Below are 20,260 nucleotides of genomic sequence, written 5' to 3'. Positions count from 1 at the left end.
CAGCCATAAGGAAAATCAAGAGTCCAACAGAATAGGGTTAAATAGTTCGACCTGTCACAAATAGAAAATTAAAAATTTCATCTACCAGAAGAATAGTAATTAAGGACAAAGAGGAAAACAAAACTAGAGAATAAGGCCAATTGAGGAGTAAAGCAATGAAAATAAACCTAACAATAAGTGGGTAGTAAAGGAAATAAGAGAAAGAATAGATATGCAAAGGTAAAAGAGGTAGAGGCATGAGATTTATATACATTACAGATTAACCAAAAGGGGAAAAGGAGGAGGATAGGCAAAGAAAGGAATATATGTAGGAAAAAATAAAAAAGGTTGAAAATATTAAAGAAATTTAAAGTTCAAAGGGGGGAACAAATGGAAGAAGACAATAAAAAGGAGAAAAAAAAAAAAAAAAAACTCCAGAGAGAGGCAAAAGACCAACGTAGAGGCAGAAGTGTATAACAAAAATAAGAAGTGTGACCGAATATACACATACACATAAACACCCGTAAGGAACATCAAACATTCCAAGAAAAATAAAATACATTAAACTGATCCAGCAAACAAAGAAACCAAAAGTTGATCTACAAAAACAAAATTAACTAAAGAACAAGCTGGGAAACAAAACTACAGCAAGGTCCTTATTGGGGAATAAAGCTATTAAAATAGATCTAACAAATATGTTGAGAGAATGGAAAGAAAGAATAGATATGCAATTGGAAACAGAGGTAGATAAAGACATTTGATATATGAAAAGATTAACTACAAGGGGAAAAGCAGACTAGGAAAATCAAGCAAAAGAACAAATGTAGAAAAAGAAATTAAGTGGTTTAAAAAATTAAATATTAAAATTAGAAGAAGACTGAAGAAACAATAAAAGGAAAATTCTACAGAACTGCAACAGGCCAACATAGAAGCAGAGGTTTATAACAGGAATAAAAATGTGACAGAGGATATTTAAAAAAATGCTCAAAAGCTTCATTTGATTTCATAGTGCCAATAAAATTGATAACTAAAACAGTGGGGGTGAGGGCGGGAAGAACAAGAGAATAATATCCAAAAGAATCTACAGAGCAAGTCAAAAGAGAAGAACAATACATGTTTATCTTGGGTCATTGCTGCCAGAGTCCATTCCCTCACTTGGATTCACAGTCCACCTCACCTCCCTAGGATACCCTTCATCATTGTGCTGATCTCTGGACCTACTGTGCGGGCAGCTCATAATCTAATCTGGTTCCACTCCTGAGTGTTCTTGCCTCCAATATCCACAGGTATCAGAACTAGTGCCTTTTATTTGGTTGTTGTTAATCATTTGTTTGTTTGTAGGAACTGTCAATGACCTTTTTATGTATTCCATAGACACAGTCTTCCTAGTTGAGACTGTGGATTTAATCTGCAGTTTGTACACCTGGTTGGAAGGTTCTGAGTCTTCTCCCTTAACTACACTGCCACTGGGCTTCAATTGTGGTTTTATTTCCATCTCTGCATGTGGTTTGTCCACTGGGATTTGCTCCTGAGGTGGTCCTGGAGGCCTTGGGTTTGCCCCTGTGAGGGCCAGGTGTGGAAGTGGTGTGGCTGCTTGGGTCACAGGGGTTCTGGCAGCGCCAGCCACTCAGGGGTTTGGTGATTAGGACAGCAGGTAATACAGTGCTCTAGAAGGCTATGGCGATCAGTATTGTCCAACACGCCCCAGTATTCTCACATGGAGAACCCCCTCCTGGATAGAGAATCCTGCCACAGTCTACAGGGTAGAAAAGTGTCTGATACTCCCAAAGAGACCCTGAGAGCAAAGATGCAAGAGTCTTTAGCTGTGGCAACTCTGCCCGAGTGACATTTGAGCGTGAAGGTGACACAGCTGCTTAGCTTGTGGGGACCCTGGCAGTGCCAACTGTCCAGGGACTTGGACTGCCTCCACAGCAAGAATTATGGCCCTGCCAGAATATTTCTTTGAGCCTATCATAGCTGGCAGTCAGAAGGCCTCTTTGGCTAGTATTTCTCCATAGTTCCATGCATTCAGGCACTTCGAGAGTTCTCCTGTCTGGGGTCCTTCTCTATCGTTGAGGGTGCCAGGTAAATAGAGGGTGGACCCCCAGGCTGGGGTCCTATTCTGTAGTTTGGAGCATCAGTCACTTAAAGGAGCACCCTGGGTGCAGTCTTACACAGTAGTTCAGTGATTCAAGTCTTTGATGAGCCAGCCTCTCTATTTTTCAGTTGTGATGAAGGCATGTGGGGAGCGAGAGGGTAGGGTGATGGCTCCACCCCCATACATGACTCAGCGGTGTCCCCTTCCTTCCATGGCTGCCTGGCTTACCTCCACAAGCTTTTCCCACACAATCTCCTCATTTGAACACTCCATAAATTTGTCTATAACTGGTAAACAGCACACCATGGGCAGGGATTTCTCCACAATCTCTATGAACCATCTGCTACCTGCGGCACCTTCTAAAGGACCTGTGTCCCTCTCTGGGGTGTGAATGGCTGTGGAAAGGACTGTCTCATTCTCATTCCATCTAGGCTGCCACAGATCAGCTGTTTGACTTTCAGCCTGAAGTGTTTCTCCTCTGATCCAGACAGTTGCTCCCATGTGGAGATGGGACACATACTTCAGGTCTCTCATCCCCTGAGGGCAGGTCCAGTCCTACTAACACTCATGTTTCTCCACTAGTTCCTTCATCCTACTGATTTTTTTGTGGTTCCATATATTATTTCCTCTGTTCAGGCAGTCCTGTCTCCTCTCAGCTGAGGTTCTTCAAGCACTAGTGTCTAAAGGTGTATTCCTGATGGACTCTTGGACAGAGATGTTCTCCCTGTACACCTCCACCCCCACCATCTCTGTCTCTCAAATTTGGACTGTTAGAAATAAGACTGCTATGAACATTCATGTGTGTCCTAGATGAGTAAGAAACCAGGGGACACCAGGGAGAAAGCACTTCATGGAAACCAATGGAAATCCCACAAAGTCAATAAAGACTGTCTCCCAGGGGTACATCTCAGGTTGGCTGAACATTCTAGTCAATTAGGAACACAGGGACTGTGGTGAAGCAAACAACTCACCCCCTATCCTCCAGAGCCAACAACCTCAAAGAGAGAACTTAGGAACTAGATGGGTAGGCATGATTACTCAGTGTTTCCTCCAAGAAGCTTGAAGCTTGTGGTAGCTATTCATGGAAATGAATTCCACCATGGTCTCAACTGTGAGGTAAAACACAAAGGAGGTTCTGGCAGGAAAACAGGATGATAAATTTGTGAGGGTGCATGTTGAGAAGACCTTTGCACACGAGGCTCACACACCACTGGGCAAGCTCCACCCCTTCCTTCCTGGGAATACTAGTCAGCCACACTTGGTCATTTCCTTCTTGGGATCATCCAGCACAACCTAAATCATGCATTTATCTGCCTCATCCACATCACCATGTTAAAAGCTAAGCCTGGCTATTACACCTAGGGAGGTGACCATTAGTCCCCGAGTTGAAACAAGACAGTGCCAAGTGGAGCAAGAGCAAGTGGATGTATTCAGTGCATTCTCACAGCTTGAGGACAGGGGTTTCAGACTGGAGACTAGGAAACTGAGGAGAGCTAGATGAAGACTTAGAAAAGGAGGTGGGATGGAAAAGGTTTCTCCTAAGTTGCCCAGAATTGAATGGTCTTCAAGGTGCATTAAGACCAGTTGTAGGAGGAAAGTGAAATCATTCTCATTTCCACAGCCTAGTTATCATGGAGGGATTTGAGGCAAGATAACTAAAAGTTGATAACAATGTAATGTGAGAGAGAATTGAATGAAAGGCTGAAAACCGGCTGTGAGGCTCGGTTTGGAGGAGACACACTCTCCTTGCCCTGTGACCAATCTGTGTTGACTTAGAGAGATGAGGATGGCAGGTGAGATTGGTGGGCTCTTTAGGATCATAAAAAATGCCTCATTTCTCCCACCAAATCATCTGAGCTGCTCCCCATCCACCCTCAGAGTTTTCAGGAGGAGGCTTTGTGATGTCAAGGCTCATGGAGGGCTGCCATTGGCTGGGAAAGTGACTGACGTCATAATCATAAGGGTGTGGCCCCCTATGTTTAGGCATGCTCAGTGGCTCTGGAGCAGACCACTGGGAGTCTTCAAAATGAATAAGGTGGCCTGGGTGTCCCTGCCCCGCGCCATGCACCATGGCCTCTGAGGAGCTGTACGAGGTTGAAAGGATCCTTGATAAGAGGCAGAACAAGGAAGGGAAGACAGAGTATTTGGTTTGGTGGAAAGGCTATGGCAGGGAGGACGCCACCTGGGAGCCAGAGCAGCACCTGGTGAACTGCGAGGAGTGCATCCATGACTTCAACTGCTCCCACAGTGAGAAGCAGAAGGAGGGCACCTTCTCCAGAGCCAACTGGACCTCCCCGAACAATGGCCAGAAGCGGTCCTCCAGATCCACCAACAGCAGCTTCTTCAAGGCTGCCCCCAAGGCCGTAGTGGTGGGAAAGGAGCAGGAGGCCAAGAGCAGCCTGCTGTTTACCACCAGCCAGAAGTTCAGGAAGAGCCCCATGCCGGGCCTGGTCACCTGCAAGATCATGGACCTGGCCCAGTCTGACATCAGGATCCTCGGGCCCAAGAGTCCCATCAAGGGCAGCACCACGGTGGACGGCTTTCAGGACGAGAGCCCCGAGAAGCCGGATGGTGTGGAGCAGAGGCCGGAGGACAGAGCGGCCACGGAGGCCGTGGCCGAGAAGCCAGGTAGGGGCCCTTCTGGGCCCGGTGGTGGTGCGGGTGTGGATGGGGAGCTGGCTGTGGATACACCCGCTAGTGCAGCAGGTGTTGGCCCCGTATCGGTGGCCACGACCACGGGGCTGGCCGTGAACGGGAAAGGCACCTCCCCGTTCATGGACGCCCTGATGGCTAATGGGACGACCTCCCTGCAAACATCAGTCATGGGCGTGACAGCCAGGAAGAGGAAGTTCATTGAGGACAGGCGAGACCAGCCCTTTGAGAAGCTGCTGCGCTTGCACATGCGGCAAACTGAGAGCGCCTGCAGGTACCGGGACATCATGGTTCAGAAGCAGGACGGCTTCACCCACATCCTGCTGTCCACCAAGTCGTCCGAGAACAACTCGCTGAACCCGGAGGTCATGAAGGAGCTGCAGAGCGCACTGAGCATGGCCGGGGCCGATGGCAGCAAGCTGGTGCTTCTCAGCGCCGTGGGCAGCGTCTTCTGCTGCGGCCTGGACTTTGTTCACTTCATCCGGTGCCTGACAGACGACCGCAAGAGGGAGAGTGCCAGGATGGCAGAGGCCATCAGAAGCTTCGTGAGCACCTTAATCCACTTCACGAAGCCTATTATCGTAGCCGTGAATGGCCTGGCCATTGGGCTAGGAGCGTCCATCCTGCCTCTTTGTGACCTGGTGTGGGCCAATGAAAAAGCGTGGTTCCAGACGTCCTATACCACCTTCGGACAGAGTCCAGATGGCTGTTCCACGATCATGTTCCCCAAGATTATGGGAGGAGCATCTGCCAACGAAATGCTGCTCTGCGGGCGCAAGCTAACGGCACAGGAGGCATGCGGCAAAGGGCTGGTCTCCAGGGTGTTCTGGACTGGGACTTTCACCCAAGATGTCATGGACCACATCAAGGAGCTCGCCTCTTGCAACCCCATCGTGCTGGAGAAATCTAAGTCCCTTGTGCACTGCAACATGAGGTTGGAGCTGGAGCAGGCCAACGAGCGGGAGTGCGAGGTGCTGAAGAAGATCTGGGGCTCGGCGCAGGGCATGGACTCAATGCTCAAGTACCTGCAGAGGAAGATCGACGAGTTCTGATGGCCAGGCCGCCCAACCTCACCGGGCTGCACTGCGCCGGACCTCATGGCCTGGGCCAGGCTTGCCCAGAGCTCCCGCTGGGAAGCAGGACTTGACACACCAAAGCTATTTATTGCCAAGGAGTTTTTAAGTCCTATAACTTTAAAATAAATAACTGCAGGACTCCTTTGTCCAAATGTCATTATTTTATGCTTAACACACACACAAGTGTAAAAGTATAATGGTGAGCTCTGGGCTGCTCTTTGAGGCTCTAATTTTTGTATCTTCAGCTAGTAATGTCAAGGAAAAAAAAGTGTGTTTTCTTGGTTCAGGTGCCAGCAAAGCCTGAAAGAATGTTTGTTTTCCCTTTTTTTTTCCCCCCTTTTGGAAACAAAGAAAGAGGTGTTAGCCAGCCTCGATATCCCCACCCCAAATCGAAATACGGAAAGATCTGAGATGTGCCCTTATCTCTAAGAGGTCCAAAGCCTCAGCGATCAAAAGTTCTAAATCAAATGGAAGACTTATCTTTTAGGATGAGTACTTCTGGTTAAACACCACTGTTTAACCCACTGTTTAAGCACTGTCCACCCACTGTTGGACATACCCCTGAAGGAAAATACACCTGGGATCCATGCTGTGATATCAGTTGATTGTTCCCTCTTTTTAAACGTTTGATTCTTGCCCAGTTAACAGGAAGAAACCACTCTCTCTAGGGGAAAGCTTGTTTTGCAGTATTAGTGAATCACTGACTAGTTTCAGTATGCTATCTTAAGTTATCAGTTAACATTAGCAGGTTTATAATTAGTTTTTCTGTCCCTTTTGAAAAATAACTACATGAGTGCTTTTTGATGTTGGGTGAGAACTACTACTTTAAATCGAGTTTTGGTTTTCTAGTTGCAGATATGATCGATGTATTACATCAAAAATAAAAAGTATCTTTATGCTTCTAAATTGTAATTTTTAGGTTCACTTAGAACATATTTTATTTAATTACTTAATATTCTATATTCACACTATTAAATGCAGAAACTCCTTTTTAAGAAAACTACCTTATTATATTGACATTTCATGTTCCTGGCCTCTGCTTTCATGTCTATACAATATACCAAGTACAGGATGCTGTCTGGGAGTGCCCTGTGTCAATAGACATCCACATTTCTGACAGGGGTGGGGACAATTCCAGAAGCCTGTCCCCTGGTCGGCTTCCGACCTTGCAATCATATGTAATATATTGAGAGTGAAATAAAATCAAAGCCTTACTGTTAGACAGTTTTTAAGGTTTGTAAGAACTGACCACCTCACAGGTTCACGGAAAGCTTACAGAGTGTAAATCTGCCTTTACTTGCATTGGTTGGTGCAGTATTTTTCCATCTGTGGGATCTACTTTTTTTGTTCCATAGTTTGAACTATATATAAACTGTACAATCTATAAAGATTTATAGAATAAATAATCAGCGGTGAAAACTGGTTAAATAAAACATATTTCTTAACACACACACAAACACACACAGACACACACACACAAGACTAAATGACTAAGGCGACTGGGAAGCCAAAAGTCTCCAGCACAATTAGGAAACAGCTGACTCCTTATCCAGGATGAAAAAATGAAGAACCCCTATCAACTGAGGTCCAAAAGAAGTGTCAAGCTGAGTGAACCCACCCACGCTCAACTTGCCCAATGACACCGCCCCATAAACACTCTCCCCTTTCCTTGTCTTGCACATGCCCCCTCTTGGTCACACTTCCTCTCCTGAAGCCATCAGTTCCAACCATAACTACCCTCTCCCCCAAACCAATGTCATTCTTTGCTCCTTCTCTTGTTTTCTCCAAGTCACCAGGGTAAGTGTGAGGGTAAATAAGCACATTCGATCAAAGCTGACCAAGAAAGCTTCTCAAAAACCTCCCACCTCAGAGAATCTTAAGAAAATCAGAGGCTCAAAACTCTGTAGCCAGCATTCCATGGTGAATGAAGAGCTGAATCAGAACAAACTGGAAGAGGCCCCAGAGATCCTGGAGACCTCTGCCATTCCTGCTGGAAAAATGCATAGCCAGTGACTTCAGAACATGGTTAGAGACCTCAGAATTCTTCGGGGTCTCACTGCTGAAAAGTGACCAACAGGAAAGACATTGAATCTTCTACCAACAGCATACATTAATAATGACATTTCAATAAAATCAGCCTGATGTGAAATTATCTGTGTCTGCTTTCTGCTTCAGGCGGAAAGGACAGAGAAAGGATAAGTTTGTGAAGAGAGAGGGAGATGGTGCCCGTGCAGTTGGAGAGGGGACTAGTAGGTCCAGTGAGCTAGAAAGTATGGGGCAGAACTGTGTCCAGACTGAGCCCCTAAGATGCACTTCCCATGGGAGAAGAGGAAGAGGATGTTGTTTTTCTGTATGTTAGTGCAGTGCTGGGAAGTTAGCTGGGGAGCTGTGTCATGGGGTGAGGGCAGCAATGCCGTTTGATAAAAAGCATCAAATTAGTTGCCCGTAGGGCATCTACCTCATAGTAGAGTTTATTACACCTCAAGATATGATGTCAGCAACTGACAGAATTAAAAACTCAAACTTGCTTACTGAAAGATTGTCCATAGTAATGAAACAATGGTGATTTTTAGTATAGCGATTTCTCAAAAGCTAAGAAGGAACAACACATGATCTAACACTTTCATTATTGGATATAAATTCAATCAAAAAGGCACATGTGTTCCAAAGTTCCCTGAAGCACACCATTCACCAGTGTGGAATCAAACTAAATATCCTTTAGATGAGAGACACATAATTGGGTAAAGATGTGGTGTATGCGTTCAAAGGAGCACTGGTTTTTGTTCAGTCACTAAGTCATTTCCCACTCTTGGGGACCCTATGGATTCTACCTTCTTCAGCCTCCTCTGTCCATGGAATTTTCCCGGCAAGAATAGCCCAGTCAGTTGCCATTTACTTTTCCAAGGGATCTTCATTACCTAGGTTTTGAGCTCTCATATCCTCCTTGAGAGGCAGATTCTTTCCCACTGAGCCACCAAGGAAGACCTATGGACTGTTACTCAGCCATACAAAGACTGAAATTAATACCATTTGCAGCAACATGGATGGTATATACTAAGTACAATAAGAAAGACAAATACTGTACGGTATCACTTGCAGAATCTTAAAACCCCACAAAGTGGAGAATATAATGAAAATAGAGGCTCACAGATATATAGAACATGGACTATTTACCAGCTAATGGGGGGAGGGGAAGGGGAAATACAGAGGTGGTGGAGTGTAAGGCACAAACTTAAGTGTAAGCTGAGTTCAAGGATGTATTTTACAACATGGGGAATGTTGCCAGTATTTTGTAATACATCTAATCGGAAAGCAAATTTTCCAGTTGTATAGTAAGAAAGAATAGGAAAGAAAAGGGGAGGTAGCAGGGAAGAAAGGAAGGAAAATAATGGCGGTTTTTGGAAGTCACAAAGGCATTATTGCTTAGGCCCTTTTAAGCTAAGGACTTTAGAATGGAGCAGTGGCCGTCCACAGATGGGTCAGGGGGAGTGGCCCACAATCAGTGCAGGCAATGCTGGGGCGGGGGGTGGGGGCATTTTCCACAAGGAGTTATCTTACAAGGATAAAACCAAGTAAAACCTGGTTCTGTTTTTATTAACAGCTCCATACTTGGAAGTTTTGGCCACAGCAATCGAATATTCTAAAATATCAGTAATTATGTTTCCTCTGCAAATTCAAATACCGTTGGTTTAAGTTTTAAAAGTGTGTTGTCATTTATGTCAGATTTTAATATTTTATTTATTATTCACAAGGAAAAAAATTTAGTATATATATGCATATAAATACACATACACACATATGTGTGACAACAGTTTAGTACTTATCTTTAAAACTTCTTTGTCTTCTATGAGGGAGTTAATTTAGAGAAGACCCTGTTAAACAGTTGCTATCACAAGCTGCCATGGATACCACTACTCCATTCTACAGGGCATCATTAATGGGTTGGAAGCCCTTGAGACCACTTCCTGCATAACCTGCAGTCCCTGAGGGAATGTACTATTACACACCCCTTGTTCACGGCATTTATTCAAAATACACAGTGATACCACAATTATCAAGGTAAACACACACAGTGTGATTTTATTTACCGCTTAATCAGTGAAACAAAGTATTAACTGATGGGTACAAATATTTTAAGCTTGAAAAGTACAAAATCTTATATTGGAACATTTTCTGTTGAATTTGAAACATATATTTTAAAGTGAAATTCATGCTTAATTGTCAGTTACTTTCAAACTATGGAAAAAGTAAAACAAAACAAAAAGCAAAATAAACTTATGTTCTTTGGGGCTTAAATTGTAGTTTTGCAGATTTTTTAAAATTCCCTTTTAATTGTACAGTCTTAATTAGATATGGAATGATATATAGGCTTTATACGGTTTGTTTTCTGGACATTTTGTTTCAGTAGTTTATTTCTGTGACTAGAACGATTTTCTACTGAGTGAGTATTAAAACTTATTCCTCTCCCTTGTGTGGTACACACTGTTTGCAACAGTGTTGGGAGACATTTTATTGCCTAAAATATTTTATAATTCAGCTCTAGTTTCTACTTTTTAAAATAATTCAGCTCCACTGTCTAGGCATTTTCTTTCACTTTGTCTAGGCTGAGAATTTTCTCATGTATTTCTGGTATCTTCAGAATTTCTGTGAGGAATGTGTCTCTGTTGCTGATTAGTTGCTCAGTTGTCTCCAACTTGTTGCCACCCGATGAACTGTAAGCCCACCAGTCTCCTCTGGCCTTGGGGATTCCCCAGGCAAGAATACTGAAGTAGGTTGCTATGTTCTCCTAGGAGGGATCTTTCTGACCCAAAGATGGAATTCGTGTCTGGTCTGCTATGTCTCCTGTATTGCAGGCAGATTCTTTACCGCAGAGCCAAAAGTTATCTTGGATACATGACACAAACTATAAATTTGAAGATTCTTAATCTGTGAAAAGGAAAGATTGAGAAGAGCAAACATTTATATTTACCAGCTAATAATATGAAAAATCCTTCAATTTGCCTTTGTTTATTTTGTAATTTATTTTTTTCATTGAAGGATAATTGCTGTCTGGAATTTTCTTATTTTGTGGCAAACTTCAATATGTCAATCTTTCATAACTCACAGTTTCTCTGCATTATCATCTTACCCTATGTATACAATTCCTTTCAACCTTTCTAACAAACCAGATATCTGCTCAAAATAAATTCCCGAATTTTGTGTTCTTATGAGAATACTTATATCTCTATTTTTGAAGGATAATATTCATGGACATAGAGGTCAGATCAGTAAATTAGAGAGAGAGAGATGTCGTTCCTGTACCATGCATTTTTCAAGTTAAACTGTATAATGAATTGATTTGTAATTTCTTCATAGTTTGCATAACCATAACCACTGCTGCATTCTGGAATATTTTCATCACTCCAGTGAAAAACACTGCCCAGTTGGCAGACATTTACCACTTCATCTGTACCTTGGCCTCTGCTCCTCTCTTGTCTGTCTTTAGAGAACTACCTAGTCTGGGACATATTCATTCACATGTACTGATTAATGCAGTGTGCAGGATTTTGTTCCTGGCTTCTTTTAATTATCATAATCATTTCAGAACTATAGCATGTTATAGCATGTATGAGAACAATGTACATTTGATGGCCAAATAATATTTCATTGCATGCTTTATTTATTGCATCACCTGTTGATGGACAATTCAGTCATTTCAGCTTTTTTTTCCCCCTGTTTTTTGTTTAGTTCTTTTAAGCTTTCATTTTAATATAATATTTTACATATTTAAATCTAATGTTATTTTTCTGCCTCTATTTCAGTTATCATACGCTTTTTACCTTTCATTTGGTAAATATGGACTATCATACTGATTGATCTGCATATATTGAAGAATGCTAGCGTCCCTGGAATAAACCCAACATGATCATTGTGTATGTGTTTTTGATGTGTTGTTGAGTTCTGTCTGCTAAAATTTTGTTGAGGGTTTTGTCCTCTATGTTCATCAGAGATATTGGTTGCTATTGTCTTTGTCTGATTTTGGCATCAGGGTAAGGTTGGCCTTGGAGAATTAGTTTGGAATTGTTCTTTCCTCTGCAATGTCTTGAAAGAATTTCCAACGGATTAGCATTATTTCATCTCTAAATGATTGATAGAACTCCCCTGTGAAGTTATCTGCCGCTAGGCTTTTGACTTTTGGGAAATTTTTCATCACAGCTATGATTTAGAGTGTCTAATTGGCTTCTTTGTAATTTCTGTTTCTTCCTGTTTCAGTCAGAAGATTGAGCTTTTCTAACATCTCTTGTTATGGGGGGCTCCAAAATCACTGCCGATAGTAATTGCAGCCACGAAATCAAGACGCTTGCTCCTTGGAAGGAAAGTTATGACCAACCCAGATAGCATATTAAAAAGCAGAGACATGTCCGTCTGGTCAAGGCTATGGCTTTCCCCAGTGGCCATGTATGGATGTGAGCTTTGGACTGTGAAGAAAGGTGAGCACGACAAAATGGATGCTTTTGAACTATGGTGTTTTGAGAAGACTCTGGAGAGAACCTTGACTGCAGAGGGATCCAACCAGTCTATCCTAAAGGAGATCAGTTTTCATTGGAAGGACTGATGCTGAGGCGGAAACTCCAATACTTTGGCCCCCTCATGAGAAGAGTTGACTCATTGGAAAAGACCCTGATACGGGGAGTGATTGGGGACAGGAGGAGAAGAGGATGACAGAAGATGAGATGGCTGGGTGACATCGCTGACTCGATGGGCATGAGTCTGAGTAAATTCCAGGAGTTGGTGATGGACGGGGAGGCCTGGCATACTGCGATTCATGGGATCGCAAAGAGTCGGACACGACTGAGCGACTGAATTGAACTTAGCTGAGCATCTCTCCATTCCCTCCAGGGTATCCTCTTTATTGCTGTGGAGTTGTTCATATCTGTCTCTTGTAATTCTTTGTATTTCTGTGCTGTCTGTTGTAACCTCTCCTTTTTCATTTCTAATTTGCTGGTTTTATTCTTCTCTGTTTTCATCTTGGTGACTCTAGCTAAAGGTTTGTGAAGTGTGCTTATCTTCTCAAAACACCAAATTTTATTAATCTTTACAATTGTTTCTTTTATATCTTTTACTTTTATTCTGCCCACATCTTTATGATTTATTTCCTTTTTCTAAGCTAGTTTTTATTATTATTATTTTCTCTTTGTTGTTGTTCTTGTGCTTTCTCCTGTAGTTTTAGGTGTCAAGTTAGATTGTCTATTCAATACCTTTTTGTTTGTTTCTTGAGGGAGGCTTGGGTTGCTATAAATGTCCCTCTTAAAGACGCTTTTGATGGATACCATATATTATGAGATGTTTTATTACATTGTCATTTGTTTCAAGGACATTTTCACTTCCCTTTTGATGTCTTCAGTAACCTGTTGCTTATTTAGACATGTGTTTTTTAATCTCCATACATTTGTGTTCCTTATAATGTTTTTCTTGTAATTGATATCCAGTTTCATAGTAATGTGGTCAGAGAAGATGCTTGATAGGATTTCAGTTTTCTGAAATTTACCGAGGTTTGACTTATGGCCAAGGTGTGGTCTATCCTGGAGAATGCTCCATGTGCACTTGAGAAGAGGGTGCATTCTTCTGCATTTGGAAGAAACGTCCTGAAGGTATCAATGAGATACATCTCATCTAATGTATCATTTAAGACACACACTTAAGATGATCTGCCCATTCATCTGAGTGGGGTTTTATAGTCTGCTACTATGATTGTGTTAGTACCACTTCCTCTTTTTATGTCTGTTAGTGTTTGTCTCATGTATTGAGGTGCTACTATGTTGGGTGCATAATTATTTACAATTGTTATGTCTTCGTCTATGATTGATCCCTTGATCATGATGTAGTGTCCTCCTTTATCTCTTGCAATCTTCTTTAGTTTCAGGTCTATTTTGCCTGATGCAAGGATTACTACTCCAGCTTTCTTTGACTTCCCATTTGAATGGAATATCTTTCTCCATCCTCTCACTTTTAGACTGAATGCTCTTTATGTCTGAAGTGTGTTTCTTGTAGACAGTACTTATATGGGTCTTGTTTTGTATCCATTCAGTCAGTCTGTGTCTTTTGGTTAGAACATTTAATCACTTTATGTTTAAGGTAATTATTGATATATATATATATATCAATAATTGATATATAATCAATAATATGAATATATATGTATTCTAACTGTCATTTTCTTAACTGTTTGGAGTTGATTTTCCTTCTTTTGTACGTCTTGACTATATCAGTCCCTTTAACATTTGTTGTAAAGCTGCTTTAGTGGCACTGACTTTTCTTAACTCTTGCTTGTCTGAACAGCTTTCGATTTCTCCATCAATTATGAATGAGATGCTTGCTGTGTACAGTAATCTTGGTGGTAGATTTTTTTCCCCTTTTGGTACTTTAAATATATTCTGCCAATCCCCTCAGGCCTGCAGAGTTTCTGCTGAAAGAATAGCTGTTAAGCATATGGGGTTTCCCTTGTAAGTTACTTGTTGCTTCTCCCTGGCTGTTTTTGAAATATTCTTTCTTGGTGTTTCAGTTCAGTTCAATTCAGTCACTCAGTCGTGTTCAACTCTTTGTGACCCCATGAATCATAGCACCTCAGGGCTCCCTATCCATCACCACCTCCCGGAGTTTACTCAAACTCATGTCCATCGAGTCGGTGATGCCATCCAGTCATGTCATCTTCTGTCATCCCCTTCTCCTCCTGCCCCTGGTCCCTCCCAGCATCAGGGTCTTTTCCAATGAGTCGACACTTCACATGAGGTGGCCAAAGTACTGGAGTTTCAGCTTCAGCATCAGTCCTTCAATGAAAGCCCAGGACTGATCTCCTTTAGGATGGACTGCTTGGCTCTCCTTGCAGTCCAAGAGACTCTCAAAAGTCTTCTCCAACACTGCAGTCCAAAAGGCTCAATTCTTTGGTGCTCAGCTTTCTTTACAGTTCAACTCTCACATCCATACATGACTACTGGGAAAAAAAACCATAGTCTTGACCATATTGACCTTTGTTGGCAATGTAATGTCTCTGCTTTTTAATATGTTCTCTTGGTTGATCATAACGTTCCTTCCAAGGATTAATTGTCTTTGATTTCAGGGCTGCAATCAACATCTGCAGAGATTTCGGAGATTCCAAAAATAAAGTCAGCCACTGTTTCCCCATCTGTTTCCCATGGAGTGATGGGACCAGATGCCATGATCTTAGTGTTCTGAATATTGAGCTTTAAGCCAACTTTTTCACTCCCCTCTTACAATTTCATCATGAGGACTGTTAGTTCCTCTTCACTTTCTGCCACAAGGGTGGTGTCATCTGCATATCTGAGGTTATTGTTATTTCTCCCAGCAATCTTGATTCCAGCTTGTGCATCTTCCAGCCCAGCATTTCTCATAATGCACTCTGCATATATGTCAAATAAACAGGGTGACAATACACAGCCTTGACGTACTGTTTTTCTTATTTGGAACCAGTCTGTTGTTCCATGTCCACTTCTAACTTTTGCTTCCTCACCTGCATACAAGTTTCTAAAGGTGTTTAGTCTTTGTTAACTTGGTCAGTATGTGACTTGCCATATCTCTCCTGAAGTTATTCTGTAAGGTGCTCTTTGTGCCTTTTGGACGTAATTGATTATTTCCTTTTCCTTTTAAGTGAGATGTTGAACTATAATCTCTTCAAAAATTTCTCATATCGTATTTTCTTCTCTTCTTCTTCTGGGACCCCTATACTTTCATTCTTAGTGCATTTGATTTTGTTCCTGAAATCTCTGAGATTATCCTCCAATCTTTTCCTACCTTTTATGTTATATTCCTCTTGAGCAATTATATCCAACAATTTTTCTTCCAGCTCAACAATTTGTTCTTCTGCTTCCACTATTCTGTTATGGATCCCTTTTAGAGTATTTTTAATTTCAGTAATTGTGTTGTTTGTCCCTTATTTTTATTTTTTCATGTGTCTAGTATTGTTCATTGATTCTTGCATTTTCTCAATTTTCTTTTCAATGTTTTTGGTCATGCTTACTATTGCTATTATGAATTCTTCTGCAGGTGATTTTCCTATTTCCTCTTCATTTCTGTGAACTTCTGTGTTTCTAGTTTCTTACTCAATGTATCTCTCTGCATTTTCATTATTTTTATTATCATTTACATACTGTGTTTGAGATCTACTTTTTTCAAACTTAAAGTTTGATTTTTTTTTTTTTTTTCCTTTTGGTTTCTACCCTCCTAAGTTTGGTCCAGTCGTTGTTGTATGGTTCGTATAGGGTGAGATTAGGCCATGGCTGAGTGAGGTGGTAATCCTATAGGCTGATGACTGGATTTCTGTTTTTCTTTTGTTTTGTCAATGAGATGTCCAACACAGGACGTTTCTGAGGGCTGGGTGATGCTAGGTATATTCAAAGATTTCCTTTGTGTAAATTATCAGTATTTGATACTCCCTTGGCTTAGTTCTCTGGTAGTCTAGGATCTTGGAGTCAGTGGCCTCATTCCAAAGGCTCAGGGCTGAACCTCTGCTGAGGAATGAAGATTTCACAACTGGTTTGTTATGGTGTCAATTGAGATGATAGGAAATATGCAAGCATCAGAAACCAAAGATAAATTCCAGACAAATAGCAGGTAAAATCAGGCTAATAATAATGAAAATAATGGAATATACCCATATATATATACACAGACACCTATACCAAAATGAAAACAGTCCAACGAAAGCAAATAATGTTGATTGAGCCAGTGAAGAATGTAAATTAAATATTGCATTTGCCAGTAAAATGCAAAATTAACTATAGCACAAAATGGAAACCCAAGTAAAGTAATGTACTAATTAGGAAATAAAACAATGAAAACAAAATGAAAAATATATGGAGAGGAACCCAAGGAAAGAAAAGAAAAGAAAGAATAGACAGAGGTCGATGAAGAAGATTTATATACATCAAAGATAAGCTGCAAGGGGAAAAGAAGAGTAGGAGAGGCAAACCAAGGGATTCATGTAGGAAAATATAATAGCTTCCTACCCATTCGCTCCCTCTGGGCTGTCTCAGAGTACCACCTAGGGTGTCCTGAGGCCTGGACCAAAATCGCACTGGTCATTTAGTCTATATATGTATGATAATGGATACATTTCAGTGTTCTTCTCTCAAATCATCCTATTCTTGCCTTATCCCGCTCAGTCCAGATGTCTGTTTTTTACCTCTGTGTCTTTTTTGATACCTTGCATGTAGGATTTTCAGTACTGTCTTTTTAAAAGCCATATACATGAGTTAGTCTTAAAATTTGTCTTTCTCTTTATGAGTTAACATGGTAGAAGAGGCTCCATGGTCATTCACATCCTGAGAGTTGAGTCACATGCATACTCTTTTGGAGCTCAGTGATACATCTAGCTTGTGTATAGACACCACAGATTCCATTTCCATTTATCTGCATCTCTGTGCAGGTAATATTATGTGAAGATGTGGAATCCCATGGAAACTCGTGGCACCCGTTTTCCTTCATTAAATTGGAAATTCTCATTCCTTTTGAGATCTAGCACTGTGCCCAGACACTTTCACATATGAGATGCCATTATTTTAATTTCCCTTTTCACAGTCCCTGCACAGATTCTTCCCACATGAAATATGGAATCTCTGTAATTCATTCAGGAAATGGTGCAGATCATCTTCCCTCAATTTGGCCAACGTCATCATTTCACATGAAATGTCAAGGCACACATTTCTCTTGCATGAAATACGGTATGTTTGGTGTGCCATATTTCTCATCTAGATGTGCATGCTTCCAGCGGAGATATGGACTCCTCTGTATCTCACATGCTTATATCTGCAATTGACTTTCCTACATGCAATGTGGAATTCTCGGTATTGCACATATTCTCTTTCATTCACCTGATAAGGAATTTGTGATCAGGGAAAAGGGTACTTTTGTTCATTTCTCACATGGAAACCAGGCGACAGAATATGTAAGAGGACATATGGCATATACATATTTCAGATATAAACGTTTGAGTGCAACCCAGATGCATGAAATATGCAATTGTCTATATTTCAAATGGGGACATCTAACCACAGATAGTTTTCTATGAAATACAGAATCCTTACATTACGTATAGGCCATCTAGACACTGGGTTTTCTCCATATGACAAGCCAGGTGCTACGTGTCCCATATGAATAGCTGGGGGTAGATCTTCCTACATGAAATGTGGAATTCGCTGTATTCCACTTACGAAAATGTGAGTCGGGGTTTAATTTCTGAGATATGCAATGTTTTATAGTCTACACTTGAAAATATGGATTCTGTCATTTCTACATTAAATGCATAATGAGACGGAATACCCTAAAAATGTCATTGGAAAACCTAGGCATAGCTTTTCCTGCATGCAATATTGTATTCAACATACACGGGAAACAAATCGTGAATTCTTTCTGTTACCTTTATGAATTTCTGTGTACACACTCTCTCTCACGATATATGGAACCCCTGTATGTCAGCTTTGAAAATATGGGCATTTGTTTGTCCTCCATTCAATATGAGGTTCTCTATCAGTGCAGTGCAGTTCCATCACTCAGTCCTGTCCAATTCTTTGAGAACCCATGAACTGCCACATGCCAGGCCTTCCTGTCCTTCATCAACTTCCAGAGTTCACTCATGTCCACTGAGTCAGAGATTCTGTCCAACCATCTCACCCTCTGTCACCCCCTTTTCCTCCTGCCTTCCATGTTTCCCAGCATCAGGGACTTTTCCCATGAGTCAGTTTTTCACTGCAAGTGGCCAAATTAGTGGACTTTCAGCTTCAGCCTGAGTCCTTCCAAACGATCATTAGGACTGATTTCCTTTAGTATGGACCACTTGGATCTCCTCACTGTCCCAGGGACTCTCAACAGTCTTCTCCAACAGAACAGTTCAAAAACATCAACTTTCTTCCATGCTCACCTTCCTTTCAAGTCAACTCTCACATCTGCACATGACTCCCGGGGACACAATAGCTTTGGCGAGATGGACATTTCGTGGAAATGTATTGCCCCTGCTCTTTCACCCTCTGTCTAGGTTGCTCATAACTTCTCTGCTGAGGAACCAGCGTCTTTTAATATCCTGGAGGCAGCCACCAACTACACTGAATTTTGCAGTCCCTCAAAGGATAGTCTGCCACTGTTACCACTGCTTCCCCATCCATTTGCCATGAAGTCATGGGGAAAGCTCAGATTCTCAATGTGTCCCCTATGAAAGCATTAGCAAGGGTTTCTAGGCAGACATTTTCCAATGTGAAGTATGGAATTCTCCGTGTTTCATATTTGGAAATCATAGAACCGTTTGTCCTAACAAATATGGAATGATGTGTATCTTACAGTTGAGAATATGAGGGTATATTTTTTCTGCATGCGATTTGAAATTCTGGATATTTCATACGAGAAAATCCGTATGATGGTTTTCTGAAGAAAATATGTAATATGCAAGAATAGCCATAGAGACCAGTGGAAACAGATTTTCCTATATATTTCTATTTTATTGACTACACCAAATGGGACCATCAGGGACGTTACAGACAGCAGGTTGGGGGGCGGGGGCAGGGGTGGGGGCAGGAGGGCACCAGGCAAGGAGGGCACCCTCTTCAGGATGGAGGCAGTGGAGGAAGGCGTGGCTCTGCAGGAAGGAGAGGTGGTGGGGTTCTGGCAAGACCTCCAGCCTCTGGTGGAAGACATCATGAAGGAGGTGGAGGTGGTGACGGTGGTGGAGTAGCAGCAGGCACAGGTATCTGCAAGAGTGGGAGGAGAACTCAGAGGAACAGGACCAGGGACACCCAAGGCTTGGAGCCCCAAGTGAATGGTCCCCACTTCGGGCGCTGGAGGCATTGGCTGTCCTGCTGGTAGACCTGACCTGTGCCAATGAAAAATACCACGGGGCCTACTTTCAGCTCAGGTGGAAGAACCATCAGAGGGGAAAGTGTCCCTTGTCTCAGTGAAGCTCAATGATCCAGGGCATTCCTGGCTTCTGGGACAAAGTCGTATTCTTACTAACGCTTCCTGGGGTCGGTTGTTTAGAAGGAGAGAAGGAGCAGGAATAGGAGGCATGTGGGTGAGGGTACAGGCAAGCCAAGGGGGCCGAGGGAAGTGGGGGCTGGGAGGAGGGGCGAGCTCCAAAGGAACAGTGCCAGCAGCTCCTGGGCATGGCTCCGTTTGTGTGTGTCTGAGCCATGACTCTCCGTGACTCCTTTTGGCCTGCATCTGAACAGAAGCCGTACCCTGGGGCTGGAATTCTATGTGACCAGAGACAGTAGGACAGAATGGCATTCTCAAAGATTTATTATTGTAATTGTGGATTATCTGGGAAAGCAACAGAGACATTAGGAGTCCCAGAACCCATACCAGCCAGTCAGAGTCCCAGCAGTTGTTCCCACTAGTGCAGTTTAAAAGCAGGACGTTGTCCTCTCACCTAGGTGGAGCTTGAAGGGGTGGCTCCTTTTGTCCATAGTCAGGG

The 20,260-nt window shown here is 42.2% G+C and overlaps 1 protein-coding gene across 1 annotated transcript; it reads left to right on the top strand.

Moving 5' to 3' along the window:
- Positions 1-4,146: 4,146 nt before the first annotated feature.
- Positions 4,147-5,781, top strand: LOC122436459 (chromodomain Y-like protein). Its single transcript, XM_043460254.1, is given in 3 exon segments — positions 4,147-4,704; positions 4,706-4,784; positions 4,787-5,781. Coding segments are annotated over 3 exon segments (1,632 nt in total).
- Positions 5,782-20,260: the final 14,479 nt, after the last annotated feature.

Source organism: Cervus canadensis, chromosome Y (genome assembly GCF_019320065.1).
Source record: "Cervus canadensis isolate Bull #8, Minnesota chromosome Y, ASM1932006v1, whole genome shotgun sequence".
In the NCBI taxonomy this organism is placed as follows: Eukaryota; Metazoa; Chordata; class Mammalia; order Artiodactyla; family Cervidae; genus Cervus; species Cervus canadensis.
This window is presented reverse-complemented; position numbering and strand designations above follow the sequence as displayed.